Here is a 14,644-nt window from a genome sequence, read left to right as displayed (position 1 = left end):
CAGGGTGGTTAAGAAGATGTTCAGTGTGCTTGCCTTCATTGCTCAGACCTTTAAATATAGGAGCTGGGACATCATGTTTAGATTGTGCAGGATGTTGGTTATGCCTCTTCTGGAGTACTGTGTGCAGTTCTGGTTGCCCTGTTATAGAAAGGATATTATTAAACTGGAGAGGGGCCAGAAAACATTTACCAGGATATTGCCCAGAATGGAGGGTTTGCGTTGTAAATGTACGCTGGGACTTTTTTCACTGAAGTGTAGGACGTTGACGATTAACCTTAGAGGTTCATGAAATCATGAAGGGCAAAAATCTTTTCCCTAAGGTGGGGGAGTTAAAAACTAGGGGGCATACTTTTAAAGTGAGAGGAGAACGTTTCAAAAAGGATATGGGGGCAACCTTTTTTTTTTAAGAGTGGTTAGTGTGTGGAATGAACTGCCATGTACAGTTACAGTATCTAAAAGACATTTGGCTAAGTAGATGAATAAGAAAGGATTGGGCAGATTTGGGCCTAAAGTAGGCAAGTGGGACTAGTTTAGTTTGGGAACATGGTCAGCATGGAGCTGAAGGGGCTGCTTCCTTGCTATATTACTCTATTGGCCAAAGGAAAAGAAATAAGGATGCATTCAATGTTGCCCTAAAATACAGAGACATTGACACCATTGGCTGGGAGCAGAAAACTGTTGATTGCTTGCCATGGCATCCAATCCAACAAGGCACAAGCCACTTTGTGGCTCTGATTTGACTGCAAGGTATAAATGTGGGGGCAGAGAAAGGAGAAGGAGGTCAAACTAGGGCTACAAATTCTATTTTTGCACGCAATAGCTTGCCCCATTGCACAAAAACTTGTTGATCCAAGATTTGGTTACTCAGTGATCAAAGGCTCATCTAGCCTGATGAGCATTATACTCAATTTTGAGAGACCACTGCCAGAATCAAATCTGTACCTTCTAATCTCTGTATATTTATCATAGAGTCATAGAGATGTACAGCACGGAAACAGACTCTTTGGTCCAACCTGTCCATGCCGAACAGATATTTCAACCCAATCTAATCCCACCTGCCAGCACCCGGCCCATACCCCTCCAAACCCTTCCTATTCATATACCCATCTAAATGCCTCTTAAATGTTGCAACTGTACCAACCTCCACCACTTCCTCTGGCAGCTCATTCCATACACGTACCACCCTCTGTGTGAGAAGGTTGTCCCATAGGTCTCTTTACTATCTTTCCCCTCTCATCCTAAACCTATGCCCTTTAGTTGTGGACTCCCCACCTCAGGGAAAAGACTGTCTATTTATCCTATCCATGCCCCTCATGATTTTATAAATCTCCATAAGGTCACTCCTCAGCTTCTGATGTTCCTGGGAAAACAGCCTTACCCTATTCAATCTCTCCCTATAGCTCAATTCCTCCACCTCCGGCAACATTCTTGTAAATCTTTTCTGAGCCCTTTCAAGTTTCACAACATCTTTCCGATACAAAAGAGACCAGAATTGCAAGCTATATTCTAACAGTGGCCAAACCAATGTCGTGTACAGCCACTTTCTGTTTTCCTAGTTGAATATTCCTCTGAACACCTCGTGACTATGCCTGTTTAGCCAGACCGTCCTGGGTTTGGTAGTGAATTCTGTATTACAACTGTAATGGGAGGAATGCTTTAATGATCATGTCCCACTACTTCACCACTCATATCATTTATTTGTTGATTCAATTACCAACTTGGCTAATTCCACTCATTGCTACTACTATCCAGAATAAAAGAAAAATAACCAGACTTTGTTAATGAACTCAAAATACTTCAATTATTATGAACAAAACTTATTCCTAACTCCGGTGGCAAAATGTGGTCAACATTTGATCTATGATTCAGAATTAAAACTATGTCCCCTTAATCCCACATCCCGATACAAACTAATAATAAAACAAGACAAATTAATGCACAGATTTTCTTTTTAAATAATTACAAAACAGAAAAGCAAGTCTTGGAAGCAAAGAAAAAAATGTGATAATTCTTTTATCTGCTGAATTTCCTGTTGATGAAGCTGAATTGCTGAGTGTTGTAGTTTGGTGATAAATGTCCAGTTCTGTTACAAGTCAACTTGGATTTGGAATTGTTGAGAATTGTCCATTGATCCTACTTTGAGGTTTACCAGCAAGACAGAAATATGGGTGTTTGGAAACCAATCCACGTTGCTAGTGACATCCCCAAACAAACAAAATCTCTGCAGAGTGCAATTTCTGGGATGTCTGTATGCCCCCTGCTGAGCTTGCAATGTACAATTCTAGGACCTGAGAGGATTAATTAGGACAGAACACTAGTCCTCAATGCCAGTTCTTTTCTGTAATTACAGCAATAAAACCCATTTATTATTGAATGTTTTTTGGCTTTTCCGACATCACCTGGTTTCCAATGAAAGCAGCAGGTGGTGTAAAATAGACATTAAACTGTGGAATTTGTGTTAATCTGGTGCTGTAACAATGCTGTGATTCTGTGACAATGTAGTAAAATGTTCACTTGCAGAAAAGTGCTTGGAAAGCAAATTAAGAATACGCCAGATCGAAATTCCCCCTTTTTTTTCAAAAATGTGGAAACCACAGCAATGTATAAAACTCATTAGAAGCTCAAATATTAAAGGTAGATTCGCAATTATCCCAGAGGATGATAACCTGCTCTCCCATTAAAGAGAGAGAGAGAGACATGATTGTTTAACCTGAGGAACATCATGTCTTAGGCAAGGGGTAAGGTTGAGAAAGTGGGACTTCGTGGTTACCTCAGCCAGTACAAGGGTTGAACTTGCATTGTTGGCATTACTCTGTGTTGCAAACCAGCCATCCAGCCAGCTGCGCTAACCCAGTCCCTGATCAAACATTTAACAGAAAAAAGTGGAGACTGCAGATGCTGGAGTGTCAGTTGAAAAGTGTGCCCCTGGAAAAAGCACAGCAGGTCATGCAGCATCCGAGGAGCAGGAGTGTCGGGCATATGCCCTTCATCAGGAAAACATTTAACAGAGCAAACAATCAACAACATACTGACTTTAAAATCCTAAAATGTTCCACATTTTTTCTCGGGAGCGGTTGTGAAGCACAATTTGACTCTAAATGAGATATTAGAACAGGTGATCAAAGATATTGTCAGAGGTTGATTTTAAGTGTCTTCAACAAGGAGAAAGAGATGGCGTTTACAAAGGCATTTCCATTGCTTAGGGCCGTGGTAGCTGAAGATATGACTAGAAGCAATGGAGCAGTTTAAATCCAAGATGTACAATGTGTTGGATGAGCAGAAGTCCTGAGATCTTGGAGGGTTGTGGAGCTGAATGAGATTATTGAGATTAGGATGAGGGCATGGAGGGATTGAAAGTATGGGTAGGAATTTTAAAATTGAAATATTGCTAGACAAGAAGCCATAGGGTGATGGACAGATAAGACTTTGTGCACATTATGAAACACTTGACAGGAGTATTAAATGTGTTTTAGTTTATGGAGAGTGTGTTGCAGGAAGCCAGGCTAAAATAGTATTAGCACAGCTGAGACATTTCATCAATTTATTGCTTTGTTTAAGTATTCATGATCTTGCACCTTGACTCAGCAATATCACATTCATCTCCCAGCCACTTCACCATGTCAGAGATGCTGAATTTTTTCAGCTGTTCTGTTGAAAATGGCCCTGCATTGTTCACCGGGATATTGTCTTGGCATCCAAGCAACATTATCCCTTAACCAGGATCTCCAGAAACAATTTGGTAGTGTTCTTTGAGTCAACAGTGAAGTTTGCTTAAGCCCGTGCAGTAGATTTTATAAATGTGGAGTTTTGGAAAGCATTCAACAAAGTTCATTGGGACACATGGGAGGATCATGAAGAAGATGGAAAGCCATGGAAGTCAGAACAAAGTGGCAGTAATTTGCTCAGTGACGCCCACTTTGGGTTCTGCCAGGTCCACTCAACTCCTGACCTCATTTCAGCCTTGGTTAAAACAGAGTCAAAAGAGCTGAATGCCAGAGGTGAGACTGAAAGCCACATTGAAGCTGCATTTGGCCGAGTGTGACATGAAGGAGCCCTAGCAAAAGTTTTATCAATGGGAATCGGAGCAAATTTTTCACTGATTGGAATCCTGTCTAGAACCTCGAAGATGATTTTGGTTGGGGGAGGTCAGTCATCTCAGCTCCAGGACATCTCTGCAGGAGTTCCTCAGGGTAGTGTCCAAGACCCAACCATCTCTGCTGCTTCATCAGTGATGTTCCCTCCAATATAAGGTCAGCATTTGTGGATGAGGTTTTGTTCGTGGTTCACTCTCTTGCACTCAAAAGTTCATTTGCTGTTGCTTGTAATTCATGTGAACATTATGCATGGAATCCATGTGATCATCAGTGTAAGGGAAATTTCTCGGTGTTCTGGGCCAGGCAATACCACCAAAACCAGTCCTTGGGACATTTGAGGGAAAGTAAAAAGAAAAGGTTTAAATAGTGACATGGTGTTGAAGCTGAGTCTTATCAGTTGGTTCATGATGTGGGACACTTGTGCTTGCAAAAAACTACATGTATTCATATACAGGGCTTGGTCAACTACAAGTGAAAAGAATTTGTCCAGGCATTCTGCCTTTTCAATTGAACAAAAACATTTGGGGAGCACTGTTTCCTGGTGCCTACCTCATGGCATGACAGACCAATCAGAGTCCAACCATCAACCAGTCAGTACCTTGCTTTTCATACAATGTAAATTGTTGTTCCGTTTGAGATTTGACACTCTTGTCATTCTGTCCTTAATTGGCTGCAAGACAAAAGGCTTTGATCACATGTCTCTTTCTTTCAGCAGTGTTGAGTTTTATTCTACCAAGTAAAAAGAGCCACTTTTATATCGCACCTTTCATGACCTTGAGATGTCCCCAAGTGCTTTCCAGCCATTTAACTTCATTAATTGTCATCATTGTTATAATGTAGAAATAAGTTATTTCTGAAAGCTCTGTCCAAATTGCAGTTGTGTTGTTGTTTTTTGAAGTGTTTGTTGTGTGTTGCAGTACTACAGTGCATCAGGGATGCCAACCAAACACCTCTCCAATGAAATCTGTGCAGTCTGTGGACAAAAAATCTTTGTGGAGGTCAACGAGGAAGGCATCATAGAAAATACCTACATGCTAACCTGTAACCATGTGTATCCTTCATAGTGCGGGAGATACGCCAAGGAGCCAAATCTGACACTTGTTGAAATGATTGCTTTTCTTTTTTTATTTTGCAGTGTCACAACAACACCTTACCAAAGAATCTTTGCAATGCAGTAATACAATATAAGGTTAGTGCACAAAGGAATTGGAACAAGTTACTGCATTTGGCCTCTGGACTGCTAGTTCAGGACTTCACACTCCAGCGTAAGCGCCCATATGTTGATACCTCTCTGGGAAGAACAGAAACTACATCTCCCCTTTTGCTGCTCTCTGGCCACTATCCACTCATGGGGCCTCAGTCCCTTCCTTGCTCCATCCTGCTCTTGGGCTTCATCTGTCCCTTCATCTCTGTCCTGCTCTCGGGTCTCTGTTCCTCACTCCATCCTGCTCCTAGGCCTCACTCTTGAGGCAACCCTTTCTCCCATTTCCCTGTTTAAAATGATGACAACACTTGATAGGCTAAATAGATATGGAGAGGAGGGATGAATTATGAATTAGAATATGAGGTAGACCATTCAGGGTTATGTCAGGAGGCAATTCCTTGCACAAAGGGAAATAGAAGTGTCTTCCTCTGCTTCCTCCCCGCAATATTATGGATTAGAAAAACTCTGCAAGCAGTGTGGAGTTAAACCATGATTGAATTGAATGGCAGAATGGATTCAAGGGGCTGAAAGGCCTCATTTTGTTCCTGTGTACAAAACGTTCACTTCTTGTGGCAGGTGTCAACTAGATTCCTGTCAGTGACCAGTATTCGAACAGATGTTCAGCTATATGCCCATCCCCTGCACTCCACACAACCTCCACCTGCCTGGGAACATTGGAATTCCTCAGCTTGCCGCCTTGGCAGAGTGCAGTGAGCAGTCCTGAGCTCATGTTAAAACAAGTGTAACTTGTACTGCTCGTGACTGTGATGTGTGCACCATTTGTCAGTTTTGCACAATACAAAAATTTATGAGCAAAGTGTAACTTCCTCACTGGAAGGAAATTTGAGCAGCTGAATTTGGCTTCTTCTCTAGAAATCTTCTAGGTATATGCCTCTTTCTGTTTTAGAAGTTCCCGCCTCCCCACCATGAAGCTTGAGGTTTCTTATATTTACAGATATAATGTCATTTTTTAGTTTGTCTTTCTACCCATTAGAGTATTTGGGAAGCCTACACAGAAATCCCCATGAGTCTTTCCCCTATAGAGTCCCTGCAGTTGTTGTTCGGAGAAATTAAATATTTTGTTCTAGTAATAGTGTGTCCAGCCACATGGCCCACTGGGCAGTCACATTTGGTCCCAGCTTTGTCTCACTGAAAACCCCCTTCCCTCCAGTCTGTCCAAAAATTCTCCATTCCCCATTCTCTTTAGAATATCTCTCCCATTTTTACCCCTTGCCCTTTATTGTGTATTCTTTTAAGTTTGTCATAAAATGCTTATCTCATTGCCTGTATTTACATACTTTCTCATTTACTCCCTGTCATTCACCATTCCATCCCAGTGCCCCAGCATTCTCCTACCCCATTGGTCTCCCCATCTATTGTTTCCTCACCATCTTTGTCATTCTCTCTCTCACCCCACATCTGTCTCTGTTTTCCCATCTTTCATTGCCTCTTTCCCTTGCCCCGAACCGCATTCATTCTCTCTCTCTCTAACCCCAAACTCCAATCCCTTCCTTCCTTCCTTCCTTCCTTCCTTCCTTCCCTCCTTCCCTCCTTCCTTCCCTCCTTCCCTCCTTCCTTCCCTCCTTCCTTCCCTCCTTCCTTCCCTCTCACTCTCTCTCTCTCCCCCCCAACCCTCTTCTCTTCTCTTCTCTTCTCTCCCCACCCCATTCTGTCTTTCTGTCTCTTCCCCCCCAGCCTCCCCACCCCTGTCATGTTCTCTTCCTTTCTCCCCTACTGGCACTCTCTCTCTGGCCCACCCCTCCCCCAATGCCCCCATCCCTGTCATTCTGAAAGCACAATAGCCAATGACGTTGTGATTAAAATTAGGGATACTCAGGGAGCCAAATCTGTGGGAGTGCAGAGTGCTCAGGGGGTTGTGGGGCTGGGCGATATGACTGAGATGGACAGGCGTGAGGCCAGAGAGCAATTTGAAAGCAAGAGTGAAGAATTTTATATTGTCAATTCCTCTGGATTGAAGTTGTTGTTAATCTTCTGTTTGTTACAGGTTCATGCTCCTTACAGGCTGAGCCACATTTTCCTTAACCACTGTTCCCCAGATTCCATGAATTCTGCATCCGAGGTTGGTGCATCGTCGGGAAGAAACAAACCTGTCCATATTGTAAAGAGAAGGTGGATCTAAAGAGAATGTTTAGCAATCCGTATCCTTTGCCCATGTTGTCCCATTGTGAAAAGGACGAAAGGATAGACCTGGAAATTATGGAGAGGATTCTGAGAATTATTTAGAGCGACACAGATTAATCAGGGATCATCAGCAAGGAGTTTTTAAGGGAAGGTCATGTTTGACAAATTTGATTGAATATTTTGAGGAGGTAACCAGGAGTGATGATGGTAATGTATTTGATGAGGTCTACATGGACTTTTAGCAAGGCTTTCAACAAGGTCTCTCTCTCTCTCATGGCAGGCTGCTCAAGGAAGTAAAATCCCATGGATCCAAGGCAACGTAGTATGTTTGATCCAAAATTGGCTGAGAGGCAGGAACCAGAATGCGCTGGTAGAGACATATTTCTGTGACTGAACGTCTGTATCCAGTGGAGTACCACAGGTCTCAGTGCTGGAGTCCTTGGTGTTTGTGGTGTACATTAATGATTTGGATTTAATTGGAGTGTGTATGATCAAGAAGTTTGTGGATGACCAGAAAGCTGTTGAGTGTTAAATAGGGGGCGGGATAGCTGTAAACTGCAGGAGGGTATCAACCATGGGCGGCACGGTGGCACAGTGGTTAGCACTGCTACCTCACAGCGCCGGAGACCCGGGTTCAATTCCCGCCTCAGACGGCTGATTGTCCCTTGTTTTAGGTATGGGGCAAATGTAGGGGTATGGGTGGGTTGCGCTTCGGCGGGTCGGTGTGGACTTATTGGGCCGAAGGGCCTGTTTCCACACTAAGTAATCTAATCTAACAGACTACTTAGGCACGCAGAGCAATGGCAAATGAAAGTCAACCTAGAAAATGAGGTATAGCAGTTAGGAGGGCTAGCAGAGCGAAGGATCACACAATGAATGATAGGGCCCTGGAAAGTACTCAGGATTAGATCAACCTTGGCGTGTAATCAGGGATCCCTGAGGATGTTAAAGCATATGGGATATTTGCCTTTATTAGCCAAGACAGAATACAAGAGCAGGGAGGGGATGCCAAAACTATAAGACTGCAAAAAGGCGGCACAGTGGTTAGCACTGCTGCCTCACAGCGCCTGAGACCCGGGTTCAATTCCCGACTCGGGCAACTGACTGTGTGGAGTTTGCACATTCTCCCCGTGTCTGCGTGGGTTTCCTCCGGGTGCTCCGGTTTCCTCCCACAGTCCAAAGATGTGCGGGTCAGGTGAATTGGCCATGCTAAATTGCCCGTATTGTTAGGTAAGGGGTAAATGTAGGGGTATGGGCTTGTTGGGCCAAAGGGCCTGTTTCCACACTGTAAGTGATCTAATCTAAACTTGAGTCCTGCTTGCAGTTTTAGTCACATTATAGGAAGGATATGATTGCAATAGAGGGGGTGTAGAGGAGAATTGCCGGAATGTTCTTTGGGTTGGAGGGTCTGAGTTGTGAGGCAGGATTGGTTAATGTCTGTTGTTTTCCTTGAATCGGTGAAGACTGAAAGGGAACCTGATAGAGGTTTACAGGATAGAGGAGTGTAGATAGAATGGATATGAAGGCACTTTTTCCATTTGTAGAGGGATCAGTAATCAGCACATGGATTTAGAAGGCTAAGCAGACAGTTGAGATTTTCTTTCATCCAGAGGGAGTGTGGAACCCACTGCCTTAAAGAAACTCTGGTAATGTTTTGGGCAGTATTCAGACATTCACTTGCCAAAGGCTGAAAAATGGAATTGGTGCAGTCGGAACCTTGACTGATGTGGACACAGTGGACCAAATGTTTTTATTTTGTGTGTAAATGTTTGCCTCTGTAAGTTAGCTGATGCAAGGGCAGAAAGAGTGAATGTTCATGGTCGTCTCTTTCACTGATGTTTTGATTCTCTCACAAATTATGTTTTTGATTTTTCTTTAGTTTCTTAAAAATAAGAGACTGCCAGCTGGTACCCCCAAAACACGCTCAGTGCGCATGTGTAAAACAGGCCTGCCTGCCAGTGACATCATTCCGTCCCAGCTGATTATTTTTATTCATTCACGGGATGTGGGGTCATTATTGACCAGGCCAGCATTATTGCCCATCTTGTAATTGCCCAGAGTAGGTCACATTGCTCTAGGTCTGGAGCCCCATATATCCCAGACTGAGTGAGGATGGCAATTTTCTTCCTTAAAGAGCATTATGGAACTAGTTGGGTTTTTCTGACAGTCAGCAATGATTACAAGGTCACCGTTAGGCCAACTGTTTATGCCAGTTTTTAAAGCTGAATGTAACTTCCTCCATCTGCCATGATGGGATTCAAACCCCATGTCTCCAGAGCATTGCTCTGGGGTTCGAGATTGCAGGTCCGTGGCATTACTGTTACATCATTATGTACCCTATTATTTGAGCACTACCATGGTTTACTGGCTGGGCATTTAATGATGTGTATAGGTGCAGAACGTTTCACATTTGCAATGTACGTATTTGAAGGCTGTCAGAAGACAGCCATAAAAGAAGCTCAATGTTTGATTTATAGAGTAAAACTCACTCTAGTCATTAAATGCTCCCAAAACAGATACAGTGTGAGGTTATATACAGAGTAAAACTCTTCCTACACTGTCCCCATCAAACAGGTATAGCACAAGTTAGCCATGGAGATCCATCTCTCTTGTCCCCATCAAACACTCCCAGGACAGGGACAGGCACATTCTAGCTATGTGATTTTTTTTTACTATTTCCGTTGTAGGGCTTTCGGTTATTCTCAGGAGATGCAGATGCTGATAATTTGAGTGAAAAATTTTTCAGTTGATTTTAGTGGGTGGCACGGTGGCACAGTGGTTAGCACTGCTGCCTCACAGCGCCTGAGACCCGGGTTCATTTTCCGACTCAGGCGACTGACTGTGTGGAGTTCGCACATTCTCCCTGTGTCTGCGTGGGTTTCCTCCAGGTGCTCCGGTTTCCTCCCACAGTCCAAAGATGTGCGGGTCAGGTGAATTGGCCATGCTAAATTGCCCGTAGTGTTAGGTAAGGGGTAAGTGTTGGGGTATGGGTGGGTTGCGCTTCGGCGGGTCGGTGTGGACTTGTTGGGCCGAAGGGCCTGTTTCCACACTGTAAGTAATCTAATCTAATCTAATCTGAGCACCCTTCTGCTGCTCAGTATATTATGCTTCAGTGAACTTCCCTAAAGCTCAGCACAAATAACTATTCACACAAAGATCTAAAAGGGAAAACCTGATTATTTCAAATTACTAACTTGTAAATGTGTTGCATTGACATGCCAGACAAAATAGTTTGTAGAGTCCCTATCACTAATTCTTGGAACAGTTTGGTTAGATCATTGCTGAGTCTCACAGTGTGGGAGATGTTACTGTCAACCAAGGGTTTCTATCAAGCAGCTGTTCTCCTTTGAAACTAATCTCGAGCATTTGAAAAAAAGCTAGAGTTTACAATCTGGTGCAAGGGGAGAATGCAAAAATATAAACAATATGATTTTTGTGGTTGGGTCATTTTTGTTTCAAAATTGACAGGAAGCCAGTGCTTCCTGGCACCTTGCCAGCACTGGCTCGGTGTTCGACAAAATAACATTGCTGTTTGTGTTGAATGTGTGCCACTGAGGAACTGAATGAAATGGAAACCAAAGGACGCCAACAATAAAGACAGAATTTGTATTTATATAGCACCATTCACAGCCTCGATGTCCCAAAATGCTCTTTGAAGTGTTGTAACATATGCCCTGTAGTAACATAAATGCAGAAGCTCATTTGCAAAAACAGCAATATGATAATGGTCAGATAACCTTAACAATGTTGACTGAAATATTGGTCCAGGATGTTGGGGAGCACTGTCCTGCATTTCTTCTGCAAGAGCAGGGATAAGTGCTGAGTAAATTACTGAGACTAAAGGCTGACTTGTCCCCTGGATTTGATGGTCTGTTTCCTAGGGTCATTAGAAGAAGTGGTGGCAGTGATATTGGATTCAGTGGTTGTGATATTCCAGAATTCTCCACTGGAAGGTCTCAGTGGATTATTAAACCAGGCGGGTAACACCCCTATTCAGGAAAGGACAGAGGCAGAAAGCCATGAGCCAATTAGCCTAACATCTGTCCAGAGAAATTCATGAATCCACTGTTAAGGAGTTAGTAGCAGAACTTTTTATAAAAGCTTGCAATCAGGCAGGGTCAACCTGATTTTGCGAAAGAGAAATAGTGGATAAAGAGGAGTCAATATGTGTGGTGCATTTGAATCTCTGAGCGATATTTATTAAGGTGTCACATAAAAGATTACAAGAGCTGATGGTGTCAGGGATAGCATATTAGCATGAATAAAGTGACTGAATAGCCTTACCCCAGTTATTTCTCATGATCCTAGAAAATAATGGTCATAGGAGCAGAGCAAACAGGGCTTCAATTTGACATCTCATGTGAAAGGTAACTCTCTAATAATGCAGCATTCCCTCAGTACTGCACTGGAATGTGTCACCCTAGATTATGTGCTCAGGTTTATAGAGCAGGGGCTTAAACCCATGGCTTCCACCCTTCGGAAGAGAGGCCAGATAGGCTCAGGGTCGGGGAGTCCAGAGCTAGAGGGCATAGGTTTAAGGTGAGAGGGGAAAGATATAAAAGAGACCTAAGGGACAACTTTTTCACACAGGGTGGTACGTGTATGGAATGAACTGCCAGAGGAAGTGGTGGAAGCTGGTACAACTGCAATATTTAAGAGGGATCTGGATGGGTATATGAATAGGAAGGGTTTGGAGGGATATGGCCGGGTGCTGACAGATGGGACTAGATTGGTTTGGGATATCTGGTTGGCATGGACAGGTTGGACCGAAGGGTCTGTTTCCATGCTGTACATCTCTATGACTAAGGTTGAGCGGGCTTTTGAAGAAAACATTTTTCACCCAGAGGGTGGTGGGAACCTGGAACTCACTGCCTGGACTCTTATACCTAGCATGTTTTTCCAGTCATTAATCAGATTATAGGTCATCCCTTCACTTGCTATTCAGCTGTTCACACTTTACTCACACAGTCTGACATTCTTGATGAGCCTTCCCTGATGAAGGGCTTTGCTCGAAACGTCAATTCTCCTACTCCTCAGATGCTGCCTGACCTGCTGTGCTTTTCCAGCACCACACTCTCGATGCTAATCTCCAGCATCTTCAGTCCTCACTTTTGCTTGTCTTTTGACCTTGTCCACTCCAGTCCAGCACCAGCACCTCCACATCATCCTGTCTGCATTGTCATTCTTAGCATTAGTGCCAAACTGTTCCCTCTTTCTTGTATCCCTGTACATTTCTATTATTTAAATAAAATAAAACTTAAATAACAGAAAGTAACTACTTAGTATGTGAAAAAACAAAACACTTCAAAACTGTACCCTCTGTTTCTCGCTTTTTCTCATGAGCAGGAACAGTTTTTCTATATCTATTCTGTTCAAGTCCTTCATGCTGTTGAAAATTTCTATCAAATTTTGTTTTTGTTGTTGCTCTCCAATCTATCCTTATAGCTGATTTGTTATCCCTGGAATTATTCTTCTGCCCCTCCTCAGTGCATCCAGAACTCTACACAGTACTCCAGATGAGGTCTAAACAGTGTCCTACATGAATTCATCATAATCTCCTTGCTAGAGTCCCAACCGTGTGGAAACAGGTCTTTTGGCCCAACAAGTCATCACTGACCCTCCAAAGAGTAATTCCCCCCCCCCCCCCCCCCCCCCCCACCCTAAAACTCTACATTTACCCCTGACTAATGTACACTTAATGTACACATCCCTGAACACTAAGGGGCAGTTTAGCATGTCAATCCAGCTAACGTGCACATCTTTGGATTGTAGGCTGAAACCCAGGTAGACACAGGAATAATGTGCAAACTCCACGCAGACAGTTGCCCGAGGCTGGAATCGAACTCTGGTCCTTGACATTGTGAGGCAGCTGTAGTAACCACTGAGTCACTGTGCCACTCTTGTACTTGCTACTCTATTAATGAAACCAAGAACATGCATGCTTTATTAAGATCTCTCCCCCTGACCCGGAAAAGACCTTGTTTATTTAGCCTATCCATGCCCCTCATGATTTTACATGTTCTCTATAAGGTCACCCCCTCAGCCTCCGATGCTCCAGGGAAAACAGCCCCAGCCTATACAGCCTGTCCATGTAGCTCAAATCCTCCTTGTAAATCTTTTCTAAGCCCTTTCTGGTTTCACAGCATCCTGTTGTTTCAAAAAGCTATCACATTTTCTTGTGCTCTGCTTAATTTTGTATTTCTGCAAAATTTTATTCTCAGAAAATGGAATGTTATCATTTAGAGGAATTGTGCAGAGGATCCTGGATTTTCCCATGCCTGATTCAAAAAAGCTTAGTACACATATACAGCAAATAATTGGAAAAGCTAGAAGGGTTTTTTTATTAGCAGGGGGTTTGAGTTTGAAGAACCACGAGGTTATGCTGCAGCTTTATAGAGCCCTGGTTAGACCACAGTTAGAATATTGTGTTCTGTTCTGGTTGCTTCATTATAGGAAGGATGTGGAAGCTTTAGAGAGGGTGCAGAGGAGATTTACCAGGATGCTGCCTGGATTGGAGGGAATGTCTGATGGGTTGAGGGAGCTAAGGCTTTTCTCATGGAGTGAAGAAGGGTGAGAGGCGACTTGATAGAGGTGTCCATGATGATGAGAGGCTTCGATAGAGTGAATAGTCAGAGACTTTTTCCCAGGGCAAAAATGGCTATCACAAAGGGGCATAGTTTTAAGGTAATCAGAGGAAAGTTTAGGGGAGACATCAGAAGTGGGTTCTTTACACAGAGTGGTCGGTGCATGGAATGCACTGCCAGCAGTGGTAGTAGAGTCAGAGACGCTAGGGACAGTTAAGCAACTCTTGGATAGGCACATGGATGATAGTAGAATGAAGGGTACGTAGGTTGATCGTAGGATAGGATCAAAGTTCGGCACAACATCAAGGGCCAAAAGGCCTGTACTGCTCTATGTTCTAGTGTTATCTTTTATCACAAAGGGAATTAAAAATAAAAGTATTGAGGTTATGCTTCAATATTCAGGGCACAGGTGGTAGCAGATCAGGATCACTATGCACAGTATCAATCACCTTATTTGAGGAAGGGTGTAAATGTGTTGGAGGCAGGCCAGAGAGGATTTGCTACTCAATCCTGGAATGGATACGTTCTCTTCGAGGAATGGCTGGACTGGCTAGGTTTGTATCCACTGTAGTTTAGAAGAGTAAAAGTAAATTTGATTGAAGCATATAAAATCCTAAGGG

The 14,644-nt window shown here is 43.3% G+C and overlaps 1 protein-coding gene across 1 annotated transcript in view; it reads left to right on the top strand.

Annotated features, from left to right (window-relative positions):
• Positions 1 to 14,644, top strand: part of LOC132816580 (E3 ubiquitin ligase RNF121) — a 76,100-nt gene that overhangs the window by 52,085 nt on the left and 9,371 nt on the right. Inside the window, exons 7-8 of the mRNA XM_060826365.1 lie at positions 5,012 to 5,145; positions 7,356 to 7,457. Of these exons, the coding sequence (XP_060682348.1) occupies positions 5,012 to 5,145; positions 7,356 to 7,457 (236 nt within the window). The remainder of the gene's footprint in view (positions 1 to 5,011; positions 5,146 to 7,355; positions 7,458 to 14,644) is intronic.

Source organism: Hemiscyllium ocellatum, chromosome 6 (assembly GCF_020745735.1).
Source record: "Hemiscyllium ocellatum isolate sHemOce1 chromosome 6, sHemOce1.pat.X.cur, whole genome shotgun sequence".
Lineage (NCBI taxonomy): Eukaryota > Metazoa > Chordata > Chondrichthyes > Orectolobiformes > Hemiscylliidae > Hemiscyllium > Hemiscyllium ocellatum.
The sequence above is the reverse complement of the archived record's forward strand: the minus strand, read 5'-3'. Positions and strand labels throughout refer to the sequence as shown.